General features: G+C 45.1%; 1 protein-coding gene across 2 annotated transcripts in view; it reads left to right on the top strand.

Moving 5' to 3' along the window:
- Window positions 1–1,051: 1,051 nt before the first annotated feature.
- Window positions 1,052–21,338, top strand: part of mat2b (methionine adenosyltransferase 2 non-catalytic beta subunit methionine) — a 43,976-nt gene continuing 23,689 nt past the window's right edge. Inside the window, exon 1 of one of the 2 annotated variants that reach the window (XM_072590382.1) lies at window positions 1,052–1,227. In XM_072590382.1, coding sequence (XP_072446483.1) covers window positions 1,219–1,227 — 9 coding nt within the window. In that variant the 5' untranslated portion in view covers window positions 1,052–1,218. Of the gene's footprint in view, window positions 1,228–13,181; window positions 13,302–21,338 lie in introns of those variants that run through there. The other variant, XM_072590381.1, reaches the window with a different exon arrangement.

The following is a 21,338-nucleotide window of genomic DNA, read 5'->3' on the forward strand; positions in this document are numbered from 1 at the left end:
AAATTGGGGTTAGATTTCCTGCCAATGCAGACTTGAGTTCTGTTGCTTCTTTCTATGCCATCAAATTTCCCTGATTTCATTTTCCTCTTTGAATACCCATACAACCTTTAATTACTGATTGTTTGCCCAATTGCACATCCCATCCCAAATATTTTCCATTTCTCAAGAGGTTTCACTAAATCTGACCATTTCCCCCTCACTCTCTGCAGTCGATTTCTCAGTTTATTCCCATGTATCCAGCATTACTTTTTGATCTGTTCTCTTCTAATTTTTTTCTGGAATATTATCTGCCTTGTCCACTTACCCTCCTGTATCTTGTTACTATGTTTTAGGCCGTGGTAAACAGTTTTTTTTTATGATTTGGGATTTCGAAAGCCACTAAGGTCCTCGAAGGCTTCTCATTGTCTGATTCTTTTGTGAACTGAACTCCAAGACCATGCCAATACTTGGACTGTGTCAGTTTGCTGATTTGCTTTTGGCATGACTGGTAGAGAATGAAATGGGTGGTGCAAAATCTGTGGTACAATAAAGTGTATATAATAGTTATTGCAAAGGAATTAAATGGAGGGTAAAGTCCATAATAGGGCAGTGTACACAGCCTGTGAGAGGAGCAGGTTTAATGGGTCTCTTTACCTCTTCCAGTTCACATTTTTTGCAAGTCGTTCAGGAAGAGACCAGAGAGAAAACAAAACATAATCACACCTTTCAATTGCTAAATAGGTGGCTCATTCTTCCTCACTCCGTTCTCCACTCCCCTAATCACTTGGTTCTCCAGTGTATTTGTCATTCACCCACTTCACTGGGTTCCTCACTCGTTCTCTCTATTCCCCATTCAGCCACTCGGTTGCTCATTCACTCACCTGGTTCCCACTCGTTGGTCTCTGTTCTCCATTCGCTGGCTTCCCCTTTCAAATCATACATCACTCAAATCACCCAGTTCCCCACTCATTCGTTCACAACCCAACTCCCTCAATCTGATCTGCTCTCGTTCGCTTTGGCTGGTGGAGGGGGACAAATTGCTGAATCTATTTTTTAATGACGTGGGAATGTAAGGTAGGCTGGGACTGAAATGTGGACTTTGGTGACTGGCGCCTTTAAAGCCCTTCCCTTTAATGTTTGCCAGCTAAACCCGGGCGGTTCTAGAGAATCTTATTCGATTCCGGCTTCAGAAAGATTTAATCCAGCCTCGCCTCCCTGTGTCTCCGGAGTCAGCTGGGCATGGAGCAGGTAGGCAGATAATCTCGTTATTCATTAGCATTCCTCGCTGTAAGACCGACTCTTCATTCTGATCACTCTGCGTTCTCTAGCAGATTGCACTGAGCACAGTATTTAAAAAAAAATTATCTCTCCACTCCTTTTTGAGCTCCAGAAGATCAAATGTACGACCTCTTGTTCTTCCACCTCCCCCCCCCCCCTCCTTCAAACGCTTTGACCCCGTCAACTGGATTGGAGAGATGGAGAAGAAGGGTCCATTGTGAGAGGGGCGACTTGGGCTGCAGCGGGAGAAAGACTGGGGTCGATAGAGGTTACAGGGGGAGGGAGAGAAGTGTCTACAGAGGTTTTGGCGAGGGCAAAGGAGTCTTGGGTCCAAAGAGGTGTGAAGATGGAGAAAGGTTTGGGCTTCAAAGGATTTGGAAAAACACTGAGATTCACAAAGCTGAGGAGGAAAGAGACGCAGGTTTGGGATCTGGTATGAGGGTGGAGAGAGAATTGGGTCCATTGGTGTGTATGTTGGAAATTGAGGGTAGGGGGAGAGAACAGAGACTAGGATCCCAAGAGTCATAGAGCTCCTAGAGCATAGAAACAGCCCCTTTGATCCAACTTGTCTAAGCGATCAGATATCCAAAATGAATCTCGTACCATTTGCCAGCATTTGACCCCTAACTCTCTCAACTCTATTCGTATACACATCCCGCTGTAATTGTACCAGCCTCCACCACTTCCTCTGTCAGCTCATTTCCATACACGCACCACCTTCTATGTGAAAAAGTTGCCCTTTAGGTCCCTTGTAAATCTTGTCCCTCCCACTCTAAAACTATGCTGGGGTTTACAAGGAGAAGGAAGACTGGGCCCACAAGGTGGGGAGGAGATGGAATTAGGTCAAGAGGACAGGTTGGGATGCACAGCGGGCTGGGAAAGACAGGGATTTGTCAAGGGTTTGGGGGAGGGAGATTAGCGTCCACAAGGGACAGGAAAATGGATTCACATGGTCGGGGGGGGGGGGGGGGGTGAGGGGGGGGTGGGGTGCAGGGAGAGAGATTGCAGTCATTGGGAAAGGGGAAAATGAGATTAATTTCAGAGATAAAACACTTATGAAGAGAGATTGAATAGTTTATTCCTAAACTCTGCACCGTAGAAGTATGAGAGGCGATCTACTTGGAGTATATAAGGTGCTAAAGTGGATTCACAAAGTAGACATAGAGCAGCTATTTCTCTTTGTGGGGTAATCTAGAGTGAGAGGTCGTAGTTTTAGACTAAGGAATGGCAGATTTAAAACTGAGATGAGGTGGAATTACTCTCAGTGGACCAAATCGTCTAATCCTGCTCCAATATCTTACAGTCTATGGTTGTTTCTCAAAGGTCGTGAATCTGTGGAACTTACTACCACAGCATGTGGTGAAGGCCAGGTTACTGAATAAATTTAAGGAGGAGTTGACAGATTTTTGGATAGCGATGAGTTAAGGGGGTAAAGAAGGTGGGCAGGAAACAGGAGTTGAGGCCAAGATGCGATCGGCCATGATGGAATAAAATAGTGGAGCTCAAGGGTCTGAATAACTTGCTCCTCGTTCTTTTGTAACTGAGTGGACAGGAGAGACAGGTCCACAGGGAGAGGAGAAACTGGAATATACTGGGAAAAGACTTGTGTCCGCAGGGTGGGGATGGGGCAGGGTGAGATCCAAGGATACAGAGGGATGTTGGGAAACATCCAAGGAACCGTATGGTAGAGATTAAGACTAATGGGAGCAGGGGAAGGTTTGGGAAACAGTTCAGTGATAAACCAAGCCAATCCATTAGGTACAAGCTGAACCCCTGACCCTGAGTGATTGTGGGAGATGTAGGGAGCGATTAAAAGGAAGGATGTACTGTATCAGTGTAAAGTGACAGGCAACCTGGGATTGAGGAGAATCTGACTGAAATTGAAGTTTCCCACTGAGACATGTTGTACAGTTAGATTTAACACCTGACTGTCCAAAGTCCCACTGTCAGCATTCCTGGAAAGCAATGTAGCCATGTAGAGTCTAACCTAACACATTGCGATCAGCATGATAATTCCAGCCCGTATCTGGTCAAAATCTAAACTGCAGGTAGCCACACATTCATGATTATCTCTGGAACTGGTGTTGTCAACATATTCAGCGCCTTCTCCAATGTACTTGCATCCTTCTTGTAATGTGGTTCCCAGCACTGTACACGATAAAGCAGCTGAGGTCTAACAACAACTTGTACAAGTTCATCATAACGTCCCTGCGCTTGTACTCTGTCCTGTGCTGGATGGGAATCTGGGGAGGTGTAACACTGGGTGTTTTGGAAGGGGGTGGGGGGGGGAGATGAACCAGGTGGGTGACAGTGCAGTTATGTGGTGTAAGGCAGAGGTAGCAAGCATGAAGTGAGGAAAGATCACTTTCACTCAGAATGCCAGTGCTAAGTCCCTCACCAGGATGGAAATTGGCACAGGTCGCAGTGAAAAAGGAGCAGAGGCGTACAGACAGTCTGGACACTACATGGGCATACAGTCCACTGCCTACTCACACCACAAAACCCCACACTGGTTCATCTACCTCTCCCAACATACCCAGACAGTGTTCTACCTCCCAGATTCCCACCCTACCCAGACCATTATTCCCCATTGTGTCTTGTTCCATACTGCTAACAATGAAGCCGAGAAAGTTGTATGCTTTATTAACAGTTCTCTCTGCTTTGTCACCTTTAATGATGTACATATATACCCACCTCTGTCTGCTGCTGCATCTTCTACCCTCTAGAAATACACCCTTTATTTTATAGTATGGTGTACATGCTTCACTGAAGTAGCACACTGGAAATCACCCCAGCCACTCCTGGACTCATCACAAAATCTCTTGGATCGATGAATTATTGCCGAAAGTTCATATGTAACCTGGTTTCTATCCTGACACTCTGTAACTGTACCTAGGTACATGTGACAATAATAAATCAAATCAAATCAATACCAAAATTGGAGGTGTAGTGGACAGCGAAGAAGGTTACCTCAGATTACAATGGGATCTTGATCAGATGGGACAATGGGCAGACAAGTGGCAGATGGAGTTTAATTTAGATAAATTTGAGGTGCTGAATTTGGGGAAAGCAAATCTTAGCAGGACTTATACACTTAATGGTAAGGTCCTAGGGAGTGTTGCTGAATAAAGAGACCTTGGAGTGCAGGTTCATAGCTCCTTGAAAGCAGAGTCACAGGTAGATAGGATAGTGAAGAAGGTGTTTGGTATGCTTTCTTTTATTGGTCAGAATATTGAGTACAGGAGTTGGGAGGTCATTATGCAGCTGTACAGGACTTTTGTTAGGCCATTTTTGGAATATTGCATGCAATTCTGATCTCCTTCCTCTTGGAAAGATGTTGTGAAACTTGAAAGGGTTCAGAAAAGATTTACAAGGATGTTGCCAGGGTTGGAGGATCTGAGCTACAGGGAGAGGTTCAATAGGCTAGGGCTGTTTTCTCTGGAGCGTCGGAGGCTGGGGGGGTGACCTTATAGAGGTTATTAAAATCGTGAGAGGCATGGATAGGATAAATAGACAAAGTATTTTCCTGGGGTGGGGGAGTCCAGAACTAGAAAGCATAGGTTTAGGGTGAATGGGGAAAGATATAAAAGAGACCTAAGGGACAGCTTTTTTACACAGAGGGTGGTACGTGTATGGAATGAGCTGCCAGAGGAGGTGGTGGAGGCTGGTACAATTACAACATTTAAGAGGCATCTGGATGGGTATATGAATAGGAAGGGTTTGGAGGGATATGGGCCAGGTGCTGGCAGGTGGTACTAGATTGGGATGGGATGTCTGGTTGGAATGGACGGGTTGGACCGAAGGGTCTGTTTTTCTGCTAAACATTTCCATGACTCTATGATGGTATAACAGTCAGCCTTGGAAATGGCCTCATAATCAAGACATAGACTTTTGGGAAGTGAAGAAACAACTTTCATTGTCTAAGGCACTGGCACGCTATGATCCCAAGTGATGCCTCCCCTTATGGTATTGGGGTAGTGTTGATTCATAGGTATCCCAATAGAGAGGAATAGCCTATGTTTCCCAGGCCTTGGCTGATGCAGAACACAAATACACCCAGAAGGAGAAGGAAGATTTGGTGGGTATCTGGTGTGAAAAAGTTCCACCTATGGGTATACAGGTGCAAATTTGTGATAATAACAGACCACAATGCCCTGCTTGGGCTACTCAAATAGGACAAGACCATTCCAGCCATAACTTCAGGACAAATTCATGGTGGAGTCCAATTCTATGTGGTACAATTACAAGTTGGAACACTGGGAGGCAAAATAGTAAATGAGATGCCTTGAGCCACCTCCCGCTGACAGATACATGGGTGCCATACATGGAAGAGTCTGTTCTGGTTTTAAACTTTATGGATACCCTTCTTGATACAGCTGATAATATCAGACTGAGGACACAGAAAGATCCGGACCTGGCAAAGCTAAGGCAACTGGTGGTGATGGGAGAAGAGAAAGGGCCATCACAACCAGAATTGAAACCTCGTGAGCCTGGCCAGACCAATCACCGTAGAGACAGCATCTTATTCTGGGGAGCAAGTGTGATTGTCAAGCAAAAGGTGCTGCCAGATACTGGCTGAAATCCACCAGAATCATCCAAGGGTGTCAAAAATGAAGATGTTGCCAGGAGGTTATGTCTAGTGTCCGGGTGTGGATGCAGACATTGCGGCATTGGTGGGTCAGTGCCTGGAATGCCATAAAGGACAAAAATTATCACCAGCAGCTCCCCCACATTCATGGGAATGGCTGGGAAAGCCCTGAACTTGTTGACACATTGACTCTGCTGGCCCTTTGATGGGCCCAATGTTCTTAGTCATTGCGTATGACCACTCAAAACGGTTGGACGTTCATGACGTTCATTCGTCAAAGACAGAAGCAACGCTAGAAAAACTGTGCACATCCTTTGCAATGCATGAGCTCCTGGAATTGTTGCTTACAGACAATAGGCCACCATTTACCAGCAGGGAATTTGAGTATTTCCTGAGGCCGAATGACATTTGGTATATAAGGATAGCTCCATAATATCCATTGTCCAATGGCAGAAAGAGCAGTCCAAACATTGAAGACAAGTTTAAAGAAACAGCCTACAGTTTCTGTTGATCCCAAATTGTTCTGCTTCCTCTTTGCTGGAGGTCTTCCTATAGTTATATGAGGGATGCTCCAATAATCAGAGTTGCTAATGGGGGGATAAAAAACTGCTGTAGGTTAAACCTGATCTTCCCAGACATGGAAGAGTGTGTGACACAGCATCAGAATGCCAAAGCCAGACACAAGAAGGCTCTAAGCGAGAGAGACAGTTTAGTTCGGGGACAAAGTTTGGTGCTGAAACCCCAAAAATGACCCTCCATGACTAAGAGGCATGTTCAATGCAAGGTCAGGTCGCTTGACATTCAAAGTTTGGGTAGGTGAGGTGGGCTTGAACAAGCATGTAGTCATAGAGATGTACAGCATGGAAACAGACCCTTCGGCCCAACCCGTCCATGTTGACCAGATATCCCAACCCAATCTAGTCCCACCTGCCAGCACCCGGCCCATATCCCTCCAAACCCTTCCTATTCATATACCCATCCAAATGCCTCTTAAATGTTGCAATTGTGCCAGCCTCCACCACGTCCTCTGGCAGTTCATTCCATACACGTACCACCCTCTGCTTGAAAAAGTTGCCCCTTAGGTCTCTTTTATATCTTTCCCCTCTCACTCTAAACGTATGCCCTCTAGTTCTGGACTCCCCGACCCCAGGGAAAAGACTTTGTCTATTTATCCTATCCATACCCCTCATAATTTTGTAAACCTCTATAAGGTCACCCTTTAGCCTCCGACGCTGCAGGGATAACAGCCCCAGCCTGTTCAGCCTCTCCCTGTAGCTCAGATCCTCCAACCCTGGCAACATCCTTGTAAATCTTTTCTGAACCCTTTCACGTTTCACATCATCTTTCCGATAGGAAGGAGACCAGAATTGCACGCAATATTCCACCAGTGGCCTAACCAATGTCCTGTACAGCCGCAACATGACCTCCCAACTCCTGTACTCAACACTCTGACCAATAAAAGAAAGCATACCAAACGCCTTCTTCACTATCCTATCTACCTGCGACTCCATTTTCAAGGAGCTATGAACCTGCACTCCAAGGTCTCTTTATTCAGCAACACTCCCTAGGACCTTACCATTAAGTGTATAAGTCCTGCTAAGATTTGCTTTCCCAAAATGCAGCACCTCACATTTATCTGAATTAAACTCCATCTGCCACTTCTCAGCCCATGGCCCATCTGGTCCAGATCCTGTTGTAATCTGAGGTAACCCTCTTCGCTGTCCACTACACCTCCAATTTTGGTGTCATCTGCAAACTTACTAACTGTACCTCTTATGCTCACATCCAAATCATTTATGTAAATGACAAAACGTTGAGGGCCTAGCACCGATCCTTGTGGCACTCCACTGGTCACAGGCCTCCAGTCTGAAAAACAACTCTCCACCACCAACCTCTGTCTTCTACCTTTGAGCCAGTTCTGTATGCAAATGGCTAGTTCTCCCTGTATTCCATGAGATCTAACCTTGCTAATCAGTCTCCCATGGGGAACCTTGTCGAACGCCTTACTGAAGTCCATATAGATCACATCTACTGCTCTGCCCTCATCAATCTTCTTCATCAAAAAACACAATCAAGTTTAGAGAGATATGATTTCCCATGCACAAAGCCATGTTGACTATCCTGAATCAGTCATTGCCTTTCCAAATACATGTACATCCTGTCCCTCAGGATTACCTCCAACAACTTACCCACCACCGAGTTCAGGCTCACCGGTCTATAGTTCCCTGGCTTGTCCTCACCACCCTTCTTAAACAGTGGCACCACGTTTGTCAACCTCCAGTCTTCCGGCACCTCATCTGTGACTATTGATGATACAAATATCTCAGCAAGAGGCCCAGCAATCACTTCTCTAGCTTCCCACAGAGTTCTAGGGTACACCTGATCAGGTCCTGGGGATTTATCCACCTTTAACCATTTCAAGACATCCAGCACTTCCTCCTCTGTAATCTGGACATTTTGCAAAGTGTCACTATCTGTTTCCCGACAGTCAATATCTTCCATATCCTTTTCCACAGTAAATACTGATGCAAAATATTCATTTAGTATCTCCCCCATTTTCTGTGGCTCCACACAAAGGCTGCCTTGCTGATCTTTGAGGGGCCCTATTCTCTCCCTAGTTACCCTTTTGTCCTTAATGTATTTGTAAAACCCCTTTGGATTCTCCTTAATTCTGTTTGCCAAAGCTATCTCATGTCCCCGTTTTACCCTCCTGATTTCCCTCTTTAGTATACTCCTACTTTCTTTGTACTCTTCTAAGGATTTACTCGATCTATCCTGTCTATACCTGACATATGCTTCCTTCTTTTTCTTAACTAAACCCTCAATTTCTTTAGTCATCCAGCATTCCCTATACCATCCAGCCTTCCCTTTCACCCTGACAGGAATATACTTTCTCTGGATTCTTGTTATCTCATTTCTGAAGGCTTCCCATTTTCCAGCCGTCCCTTTACCTGCGAACATCTGCCTCCAATCAGCTTTTGAAAGTTCTTGCCTAATACCATCAAAATTGGCCTTTCTCCAATTTAGACCTTCAACTTTTAGATCTGGTCTATCCTTTTCCATCACTATTTTAAAATGAATAGAATTATGGTCTCTGGCCCCAAAGTGCTCCCCCACAGACACCTCAGTCACCTGCCCTCCCTTATTTCCCAAGGGTAGGTCAAGTTTTGCACCGTCTCTAGTAGGTACATCCACATACTGAATCAGAAAATTGTCTTATACACACTTAAAAAATTCCTCTCCATCTAAACCTTTAACACCATGGCAGTCTCTGTTGATGTTTGGAAAGTTAAAATCCCCTACCATAACTACCTATTATTCTTATAGGTAGCTGAGATCTCCTTACAAGTTTGTTTCTCAATTTCCCTCTGACTATTGGGGGGTCTATAATACAATCCCAATAAGGTGATCATCCCTTTCTTATTTCTCAGTTCCACCCAAATAACTTCCCTGGATGTATTTCCGGGAATATCCTCCCTCAGCCCAGCTGTAATGCTATCCCTTATCAAAAATGCCTCTCCCCCTCCTCTTTTGCCTCCCTTTTATCCTTCCTGTAGCATTTGTATCCTGAAACATTCAGCTGCCAGTCCTGCCCATCCCTGAGCCATTTTTCCTGAATTGCTATGATATCCCAGTCCCATGTTCCTAACCATGCCCTGAGTTAATCTGCCTTCCTTGTTAGGCCCCTTGCATTGAAATAAATGCAGTTTAATTTATTAGTCCTACCTTGTCCCTGCCTGCCCTGACTGTTTGACTCACTTCTGTTCTCAGCTGTACCCGTCTCAGATTGATCTCTTTCCTCACTATCTCCCTGGGTCCCCCCCGCCCCCACCTTACTAGTTTAAATCCTCCCAAGCAGTTCTAGCAAATTTCCCTGCCAGTATATTAGTCCCCTTCCAATTTAGGTGCAATCCGTCCTTCTTGTACAGGTCACTTCTACCCCAAAAGAGATTCCAATGATCCAAAAATATGAATCCTTCTCCCATACACCAGCTCCTCAGCCATGCATTCATCTGCTCTATCCTCCTATTCCTGGCCTCACTACTCATAGCACCGGGAGTAATCCAGATGTTACTACCCTTGAGGACCTCCTTTTTAAATTTCTACCTAACTCTCTGTAATCTCCCTTCAGAGTCTCAAACTTTTCCCTTCCAATGTCGTTGGTTCCAATGTGGACAATGACCTCCTGCTGGCCCCTCTCCCCCGTGAGAACATTCTGCACCCTCTCTGAGACATCCTTGATCCTGGCACCAGGGAAACAACACACCATTCTGCTTTTTCTCTGCTGGCCACAGAAACCTCTGTCTGTACCTCTGAGTACAGAATCCCCTAACACAATTGATCTCTTGGAAGCTGACGTACCCCTCGTTGCATTAGAGCCAGTCTCAATACCAGAAACTTGGCTGTTTGTGCTACGTTCCCTGAGAATCCATCACCCCCTACATCTTCCAAAACAGCATACCTGTTTGAAATGGGTATATCCACAAAAGACTCCTGCTCTAGCTGCCTACCTCTCTTACCCTTCTTGGAGTTAACCCATCTATGTGACTGTATCTGAGACTTCCCCCCTTCCTATAACTGCCATCCATCACATACTGTTGCTGTTGCAAATTCCTCATCGCTTCTATCTGTCTCTCCAACTGATCCACTCGATCTGATAAGATTCGCATCCAACAGCATTTATGGCAGATATAATCTGCAGTAACCCTTAAACTCTCTTTAAACTCCCACATCTGACAAGAAATATATATGACTGTAAAGGCTATTTTTGCTCCTTCACAATCTACAGACCCAGAAAATAGCACCGTCTTATTCCTCTACAAACACTACCCCAGGTTAAATTAATAGCTATGGCTTGTATTTGAAGTTTAATCAAGAGACTTATCTCCAAAAACATATAATCAAGAAAGAATCCACTGGACCCACTACTGCAGCCTTTCTATTGGACAGACTTAAAACAACAATTAACTTCTCTGATTCTGTGCTGTGAACTTCGCCCAACAGTTCCTCCAAGATTAGTTGTGAATTTCACTGTTTGTTAATTTTCCCTGATGCACTCCGAAGTCCAGCAATACACGAATTCAAACAGCAAAGGCAGTAACTGTGCAGGTTCTCTCTCTCTCTCTCTGTCCTGCACTGTCCTCACCATATGCTTCCTTTGCCTGTTCTCCCTTTTAAAACTGCTGTTGTTTTGACTTTGTTTTCCCCAAAGTTCCAAATCAATGCAACAGCATATAAAACAGTGGTTGCTGCTCCTGGAATTTGAGGAAGTCACCTCCAACACCTAAAATACCTCAAAAAAGGAGCAGCTCTTACAGCCAGAAATTTTTCCTGTCCTCCATCTTGGATTACCCAGAGTCTGCAAATGTGATAAGAGCAAAACATCCCCTGTCCCTCAGTTCAATTGGAAAGGCTGTCAGAGCCTGTCAGTTCTCCCCCTTCGTCAGGCGTCAAAGAAATTTCGGATGGACATGCTGGAAATTACAGCTGAAGAACCTTTACCACCTGAAGAATGGGATGAATTTGTTCGGAGATGCTCTGGCTGCAAGAGGCAGGCTATGGTCCAGTATATGCTGTCAGTATCCGAGGCAGAGTTGGAGCAACCAGACTCGACCAGCTATCCTTAGTAGCCACACACACAGATGACAAGCAACATGAATTTGACTGGGACAACACTACCATTATACGGCAAGCCAAACTGAGAACAGCCAGGGAATTCCTAGAGGCATTGCACTCATCCACAGACTTTATCAACAAACACATCGACCTGGACCCAATATACCGGCCACTACAGCGGACAGCTGGAACTGACAACCGGAAGCGGCAGAGACAAGCCACTATAAATACCGGAGGAAACAGCACAGAAGCGCTTCACAGGAGGCTCCCAAGCACTGACGATGTCACCTCGACAGGGGATGAAACGTTTGCAAGACAAATTCCCAGCTCGGCGAACAGAACCACAACATCGATGTGAAAATGTCCAAGAGATGCTACAGGAAAAACAGGTCTATTTCCCTGGCCTTAAAGGGGGAGGGACACAGTGATTGTAGCAAGGTCAACCAGTGGACCTCGTAGAATATGAGTTCCCTGACTGGGGCTGTTAATCTGGTCCAATCAGGGAGCCCGGGCTGACAGATATGAACAGAAATGACAGAGGTTCTGTTCATTCTGAGGGCTTGCTCAAGGAAGCTGGACCAATGTCAAGTACTATGCACGTGTAAGTAAATAGTGACTTGGTGATGGGATACTGGCCTCTGTGGAGCTATTTCAAACTTGATTGAAACATATAAGATGCTGAGGGATCTTGATTGGGTACGTGTGGAGAGGATGTTTTTTCTTATGTGTAAATCTAGAATCAGGTGTCACTGATTATAACTCAGGGGTAACCTATCAACAAAAGAGTTTGAAGTCATCTTTTTTTCGGAGAGTCACTTGTCTTTGAAATGCTCTCATGATACAGTGGAAGCAGATTCCTTCAATATTTGTACGGCAGAGATAGGTATAGGTGGACAGTCTGGAGGGGCTGAATGGCCTCCTCCTGCTCTTTGGAGCGATGTTGGTATGTAACATGAGTGTGTGAAGGGGAAATAATCTGGTTGATACAGACATTTAACTGGTAACGGTATTTGATTGGATAATTTCTACACAGGAAGCTAATTGTTATTGGCTAATTGTTAGATGGTTACACGTTAGCCACAGCTGATTGGATAATATCTGCAGGGCAACTAATTGTCATTGGCTAAATCCGATAATTACCCAAGTAACTGCAGCTGATTGGATGGCATCCACAGGGCAACAAATTACCATTGGCGAAACCAGATTATACCCTAGTACTACCACTTGATTGGATAGTTTCCGTATCGGTACTAATTGTCATTGGCTAAACCAGACATTGACCCAGTAAAGGCAGCTGATTGGAGAGTATCCACAGGGCAGCTAATTGTCATTGGCTAAATCAGACATTTCCTCAGTAATCACAGTTGATTGGGTTACTTGTAAACGAAGGGCTAATTCTCATTGGTTGATACAGATGTTTACCTCGGTAGCTGCATAATTTACAGAGGAGGTAATTGTTATTGGCTAAAGGAGATGCCCATCATGGTGCATGGGGCGGTACTAAACTATTTTCGTGTATTAGTGGTTCGGAGCGATTCCAGCCAAAGCGATGATTGGCAAAGGCTATGTCCATCAGAAAGGGTACATACGGATTGGTCAATTAGCCGGTGACGAAGGATAATATGGGAGATCACACCAGGCAATGCGACGATTGGTCAGCCAGAGTGTCCGTCAGGAGGGTTACCATGGTGAGAGGACGGTCCCTGGGTTGGAGGCTCGTGATTGGCTCGTACCGTTGTTAGTCTGAGGCTTTCGTTCGAGTTGGAGTCGCTCGGTCATGGTGGGTCAAGGCAAGGAGCTCAAGATCCACTTCAGCCCGGGATGTGTCCGGCTGCTGGAGGTATGAGGTACACCGCCATTCCCTTCCTGGGCGGCGGCCAAGCTCGGGCGCTATCTCCACCGCGAGTGGATAAACAATCCCGGATCAGGCCCAGGCCCTGAGCCCCTCTGAGAGAGCGGCTCCAGGCCCCAGTCACCACAGCACAGGACTGAGGGAGTGCTGCACTGTCAGAGGGTCAGTACTGAGGGAATGCTGCACTGTCAGAGGGTCAGTGCTGAGGGAGTGCTGCACTGTCAGAGGGTCAGTACTGAGGGAGTGCCGCACTGTCTGAGGGTCAGTGCTGAGGGAGTGCCGCACTGTCAGAGGGTCAGTGCTGAGGGAGTGCTGCACTGTCAGAGGGTCAGTACTGAGGGAGTGCCGCACTGTCAGAGGATCAGTACTGAGGGAGTGCCGCACTGTCAGAGGATCAGTACTGAGGGAATGCCGCACTGTCAGAGGGTCAGCACTGAGGGAATGCCGCACTGTCAGAGGGTCAGCACTGAGGGAATGCCGCACTGTCAGAGGGTCAGCACTGAGGGAATGCCGCACTGTCAGAGGGTCAGCACTGAGGGAGCGCCGCACTGCTGGAGCTAGAGGGAAAGGTTTAATAGGCTGGAGCTGTTTTCCCTGGAGCTTTGGAGGCTGAGGGGTGACCTCATAGAGGTTTATAAAATCATGAGTGGCATGGATAGAGTAATTTGACAAGATCTTTTCCCTGGGGTTGGGGAGTCCAGAACTAGACGGCATAGGTTTGGGGGAGAGATGAAAGATATAAAAGAGACCTCAGAGGGTGCTGTGTATATGGAATGGGCTGCCAGAGGATGTGGTGGAGGCTGGTACAATTGCAACATTTAAAAAGCATCTGGATGGGTATATGAATAGGAAGGGTTCAGGGGGATATGGGCCAAATGCTGGCAGGTGGGACCAGGTTGGGTTGGGATATCTGGTCGGCGTGCATGAGTTGGACCGAAGGGTTTGTTTCAGTGCTGTACCTCCCTATGACTCTGAGTGATAGTCTACAGAGGGCTAAAGGCAGGTTAATGAGTGGACGCAAATTTGGCACATACAATATAGTGTGGGAAAATGTGAGGCTATGTACTTTAGCAGAAAGAATAGAAGATCTGAATATTATAGTTTGCAGCACAGTGATTAGTTCTGTATGAATCATGAAATGTTATCATCCGTGATCAGTGGTCATGATCAAAGAAATGGAGTATTAGCCTACATTTCAATGGTAATGGAGCATCAAAATCGAGAAGGCATTAGTCAGACCACATCTGGAATAGTGTGACCCCTCTTTTGGACCCCTTATCTGATGAGAGATGAATTGGTGTTGGAGGCAGTCCAGGGAAGATTCATTTTTCTGATCCTGGGTTAGGATGCATTTTCTTAGGAGAGTTTGACTAGATTAATCTTGAGTTCAGTGAAGTTTTGAAGAATGAGAGAAGACATTATTGAAACCTGCGAGGTTTTTAGGAAATGTAACAAGTTAGATGCAGAAAGTTTGTTTCCTCTTCTGGGAGAATTTAGCACCAGAGGCGCAAACTCAATCAGGGGTTGCTCACCTCAGACGAATGAGGGGTGATTTTGTTTCCAGTCTGTCATGAACCTGTGGAATTCTTTATTGCAGAGTACTTTGGACTATATTGTTGAGAATGTTTAAGGCTGAAATTGATAAGACTTTTAATCAGTTAGTGAATCTAGAGTTATGAGGATAAGGCAGAAAAGTGAAGTAAAGAATCATCAAATTAGCAGTAGTCTGGGGCGACACGTTGGCTCATTGGTTCATGCTGCTGCCTCTCAGCGCCAGGGACCCGGGTTCAATTCCAGCCTCGGCGACTGGCACGTTCTCAAGTTGACACATTCTCCCTATGTCTGCTTGGGTTTCCTCCGGGTGCTCTGGTTTCCTCCCACAGTCCAAAGATGTGCAGATCAGGTGGATTCGCCATGCTAACTTGTCCATAATTTTAGGTGCATTAGGGGTCAGGAATAAGTGTAAGGAAATGGGTCTGGGTGGGTTACTCTTTGAGGGGTTGGTGTGAACTTGTTGGGCCGAAGGGCCTGTTTCCACACTGTAGGTAATCTAATCTAATCTAATCTTGTTAGACGGCAAAGCAGATTCAGTGGACCATATGGCCCACTTCTGCTTCTCTGCCTTGTGGTGTTAACATAGATTAAGTGGTTCTTTAAATAATTGTAGATTTTAGGAACCTGAAGAGTTCCTAAAAACAGCTGTATTTCTTGCATTGGAACAGTGACTGTTCATTGACTGTTAACTGCTTAGAAGTGGCCTGAGGTCTTGGAGCATGCTGAATACATACATTCTTTCAGAACTCTGGAATTCGTTCTGGCCTATTCCCTCAAATACCTGTTCATCCTGCCTTATGTTCTACAACACTTTCTGTTATGCTGTCTCTTTGGGGACAATTCCACATATTCCATGCAACTTCAGTGTGATACGTTTTACCTGTATAATCTGAGGAGCATTTATCTTTTAACCTTGGGCCTCTGCCTTCCATTCAATCGTCTGTGGTAACCTACAACATTTTGCTTTATTTTAATAAATAATTATCTTTAAAACATCTCCAATCAGAGTCATACAGCATGGAAACAGACCCTTCGGTCCAGCCAACCAATCCATGCAAAACAATCTCAATGTTGAACCTTCTGTTCGCTTTCACGCCAATACCAGAATCTTCAGGATATCTCTGAGACCTGAAGATGAGAGCTTTAGCTTTTTTCTGGAGTGCCTGAACATACAATGATACAACTTTCATTTATCAAAAGCTTTTAATATACATGAATACCAGAAGGTATGGAAATATTAACCTTAACACTGTGATATCAGACTTGATCAACATTTTGGGGAAGTTCTTAAGGTGGGGTGGAAGACGTGGAGAGGTTTAGATAAATTTTTGAGCTGTGGGACTAAGCCATGAAGGCACAGCCTCCGATTAATAGAGCCAAAACCACTGGGGACATGCCAGAATTAGAAAAATGCTAAGATCATGGAGAGTTGAATTTCTGAAGGAGTTAGTAAAGGTTTTTACATTACATTACATTACTTACAGTGTGGAAACAGGCCCTTCGGCCCAACAAGTCCACACCGCCCCGCCGAAGCGCAACCCACCCATACCCCTACATTTACCCCTTACCTAACACTACGGGCAATTTAGCATGGTCAATTCACCTGACCTGCACATCTTTGGACTGTGGGAGGAAACCGGAGCACCCGGAGGAAACCCACGCAGACACGGGGAGGACGTGCAAACTCCACACGGTTAGTCGCCTGAGGCAGGAATTGAACCCGGGTCTCTGGCGCTATGAGGCAGCAGTGCTAACCACTGTGCTACTGTGCCGCCCATAGAGAAAGAGTTGAGCGAGAATTTTATAATTGAAGTGTTACCAACTGAGAGCTGGTGTAGATCAGCGATGGATGATTTGGCATGTACCAGATACATCAGCAAAGTTGGCCAGAATTGATAGTTTTAAAACTCTGCTTTAATCTAATATACAGGATGTATGAGGTAATTGAACCCTGGGCTTTCCTGTTGGATAATGGGCAGCTGATTTCTTGCTGCCTTTTCTCTGTCTCCATTACCTGAGAGTTCTCCCATGTAGTCTGAGGCCTGTACTGATCTCTCAACCATCCTGACTCATAATCAGCTAATGCTTATATCTGTTCATAAGAGAATGCTGTGAGCAGATTGGCTGTTTATGTTCCTCCCTCAAACAGTATTTAATTAACTTTTACAGAGTTTGTGATAAGCTGATAACTGGGTAAAGAGTATGATGACTGGAGTGAAATTCTGCATAAAACAGTATCAGGTTTCCCTAATAACATCTTAAAATAGTTTGAATGCAGTCATTTGAAGATGACTGTTAGTGTTTGCAGCTGTCTTCATCAGTCAGTGTGACTGACCAGAAGTGGTACATTCACGCCAAAGTGTTGAGCAATTGGAGGGGTCAATAGGGTATCTTAATCTCATTTGGGAAAGCAATGATTGTTGTAATGCCTAGAGTCAGGAACCTTGAATGAAAACAAGGGACATTGTGATCTCTTATTGCCACTTCATTGTCTTGATACCTTTGATTGCTTCAAAGTTCAAAAGTGTGTTGATCTCAGACTTGAACACACTCTATGTCAGAGAATCCATCCATAGCAGTTTGGAGTGGAGAATTCCAAAGTTACATAACTCTCTATAGAGACATACAAGATAATAAGAAACATATAAGATAATCAAGATAATCAGAGGGTTAGATAGGGTGGACAGGGAGAGCCTTTTTCCAAGTATGGTGATGGCGAGCACGAGGGGGCATAGCTTTAAATTGAGGGGTGATAGATATCGGACAGATGTCAGAGGTAGTTTCTTTACTCGGAGAGTAGTAAGGATATGGAATGCTTTGCCTGCAACAGTAGTTGATTCGCCAACTTTAAGTACATTTAAGTCAACATTGGACAAGCATATGGACGTACATGGAATAGTGTAGGTTAGATGGGCTTCGGATTGGTATGACTGGTCGGCACAACATCAAGGGCCGAAGGGCCTGTACTGCGTTGTAATGTTCTATGTTCTCTAGGAGTCATAGAGATGTACAGCATGGAAACAGACACTTTGGTCCAACCCATCCATGCCGACCAGATATCCCAACCCAATCTAGTCCCACCTGCCAGCACCTGGCCCAATCCCTCCAAACACTTCCTATTCAAAAACCCATCCAAATGCCTCTTAAGAGTTGCAATTGCACCAGCCTTTACCAATTCGTCTGGCAGCTCATTCCACACACTGTACCACCCTCTGTGTGAAAAAGTTGCCCCTTGGGTCTCTTCTTTATCTTTCCCTTCTCACCCTAAACCTATGCTCTCTAGTTCTGGACTCCCTGGCCCAGGGAAAAGACTTTGCTTATTTACCCTATCCATGCCCCTCATAATTTTGTAAACCTCCAAACAGTCACCCCTCCACCTCCGACGCTCCAGGGATAACAGCCCCAGCCTGTTCAGCCTCTCCCTGTAGCTCAAATCCTCCAACCCTGGCAACATCCTTGTAAATCTTTTCTGAACCCTTTCACGTTTCACAACATCTTTCCGATAGGAAGGAGACCAGAATTGCCCGCAATATTCCACCATTGGCCTAATCAATGTCCTGTACAGCCGCAACATGACCTCCCAACTCCTGTAATCAATATTCTGACCAATAAAAGAAAGCATACCAAACGCCTTCTTCGCTATCCTCTCTACCTGCAACTTCACTTTCAAGGAGCTATGAACCTGCACTCCAAGGTCTCTTTGTTCAGCAACACTCCCTAGGACCTTACCATTAAGTGTATAAGGCCTGCTAAGATTTGCTTTCCCAAAATGCAGCACCTCACATTTATCTGAATTAAACTCCATCTGCCACTTCTCAGCCCATTGGCCCATCTGGTCCAGATCCAGTTGTAATCTGAGGTAACCCTCTTCGCTGTCCACTCCACCTCCAATTTTGGTCTCATCTGCAAACTTAGTAACTGTACCTTTTTATGCTCACATCCAAATCATTTATGCAAATGACAAAAAGTAGGGATCCCCGCACCGATTCTTGTGGCACTCCACTGGTCACAGGCCTTCAGTCTGAAAAACAACCATCCACCACCACCCTCTGTCTTCTTCCTTTGAGCCAATTCTGTATGCAAATGGCTAATTCTCCCTGTATTCCACGATAATTAATCTTGCTAATTGGTCTCCCATGGGGAACCTTGTCAAATGCATTACTGAAGTCCATACAGATCACATCTACTGCTCTGCCCTCATCAATCCTCTTTGTTGCTTCTTCAAAAAACTCAGTCAAGTTTGTGAGACATGATTTCCCATGCATAAAGCCATGTTGACTATCCCTAATCAGTCCTTGCCTTTCCAAATACACGTACATCCTATCCCTCAGGATTCCCTCCAACAACTTGCAAACCACTGAGGTCAGACTCACTGGTCTACAGTTTCCTGGCTTGTCCTTACCACCCTTCTTAAACAGTGGCACCACATTTGCCAACCTCCAGTCTTCCGGCATCTCACCTGTGACTATTGATAATGCAAATATCTCAGCAAGAGGCCCAGCAATCACTTCTCTAGCTTCCCACAGAGTTCTAGAGTACACCTGATCAGGTCCTGGGGATTTATCCACCCTTACCCGTTTCAAGACATCCAGCACTTCCTCCTCTGTAATCTGGGCCTCTTGCAAGATGTCACTATCTATTTCCCTAAAGTCTATATCTTCCATATCTTTTTCCACAGCAAATACTGATGCAAAATAGTCATTCAGTATCTCCCCCATTTTCTGCGGCTTGGACAAGAAATCTCCATTCGGCTCAGACCAAAATGACCCATCCTTTAGTCTGACTCATAGCTGGTGATTCAGGCTGTCAGACCTTTTTTTTTTCTAGTTCATATTCATAGAGTCATAGAGATGTACAGCACGGAGTCATGGGAAGTAGAGGTTGTTGGCTGTGCCAGCATTAGTTTCCTGTCCATAGTTGTCCTTGAGAATGTGGTGGTGAGCTTCCATGTTAAACCAATGCAAGTGTAAGTTGGCCCACAATGCCATAGGGGAAGGACTACCTGGATTTTGACCCAGCAGACACTGAATACATTTTCAAGTCATTATGGTAGTGACTTGGAGAGAAACTTGCCAGTGGTGATGTTCTGATGTATTTGCTGCCATTGTCCTCCTAGATGGTCGTGATCATAGGTTCGGAAGGTGTTGGGGCCTCAGTGAATTTCTGCAGTGGTACACACTGCTACTGCTAAATGTTGGTGGGATTAAGGGGGGGTGGGGTATGGGGAGTGAATGGCACACGACTGAAAAGCAATCAAGTGAGCTGTTTTGTCTTAGATGGTGCTGAGCCTTTTGAGTGTGTTGGAACTGCATTTATCCAGGCAAGTGGCGACGATTCAATTACACTGCTGATGGTGAACAGGCTTTGGGGAGTCAGGAGGTGAAGTTACTATCGGCAGGCTGCCTAACTTCTGACTTGCTGTTAAAGCCACATTATTTATATGGCTAGTAACAGTTCAGTTTACGAACAATAGTAACTTCCAGGATGTTGATATTCAGGGATTTGGTGATAGTAATGCCTTTGATTGCCACGGGGTGATGGTTAGATTCTCTCTTCCTGGAAATGTTCATTGCGTCTTCATTTGTGTGGTGTGAAGCTTACTTAACGTTGGTCAGCCCACACATGGATATTGTTCAGGCCTTGTTGCTTTTGAAAATGGACTGCTTCAGTATCTGAAGATTCATAAATGGTGCTGAATATTGTGCATCAGTGAGCACCCCAACTTCTGACCTTATGTTGGAGGAAAGCTTGGTGAAGCAAATGAAGATGGTTGAGCTGAGGGCACTACCCAGAGAAACACCTGCGGAGGTGATCTGGAGTTGAAATGACTGACCTCCAACAACCACAACCATCATCCTTTACGCCCAGTGTGACACTGAGCAATGTAGAAACTTTCCTCTGATTCCCATTGGAATATTTGTAGAATCACCTCCTCCAGTGAATTGTTTAATTGTCCACCACCATTCGTGACTGCACGCGTGGGAAAGATTGTTTCCCTTGTGGTAGAATGTAGGATCAGAGGGCGTGATCTCCGAGTAGAGAGTCACTCGTTTAAGACAGAGATGAGTAATTTCTATTCTTTAATGTAGAGAATTGTTGAGGCTGGGTTGTTGGATTTATTGAATGGTGAGAGATTTCTGATCATTCAGCATCATGGGAAAAGGCAGGAAAGTGGAGTTGAGAATTATCAGGTTGACCATGATCTCATTGACTTTTGAGTTGAATGCTGTTACATCTAATGGAGTGCAGAACTGACATCTGATCAGGTAGGTTGTGGAATTGCTTAACTCTATCACCTGCTGCTTTTGCTATTTGACAGCATCAGGTTCATGTCTAATTTTTCATCATTGAAAACAAAAAATGCTAGATGAAAAGTCATCTAGATTCGAAACATTAGCTTGCTTTCTCTCCATGGATGCTGCCTGACCTCCTGTGATACCCAGCATGTTTTGTTTTCAGTACAGATTCCAG

Source organism: Chiloscyllium punctatum, chromosome 20, assembly GCF_047496795.1.
Source record: "Chiloscyllium punctatum isolate Juve2018m chromosome 20, sChiPun1.3, whole genome shotgun sequence".
Taxonomy (NCBI): Eukaryota; Metazoa; Chordata; class Chondrichthyes; order Orectolobiformes; family Hemiscylliidae; genus Chiloscyllium; species Chiloscyllium punctatum.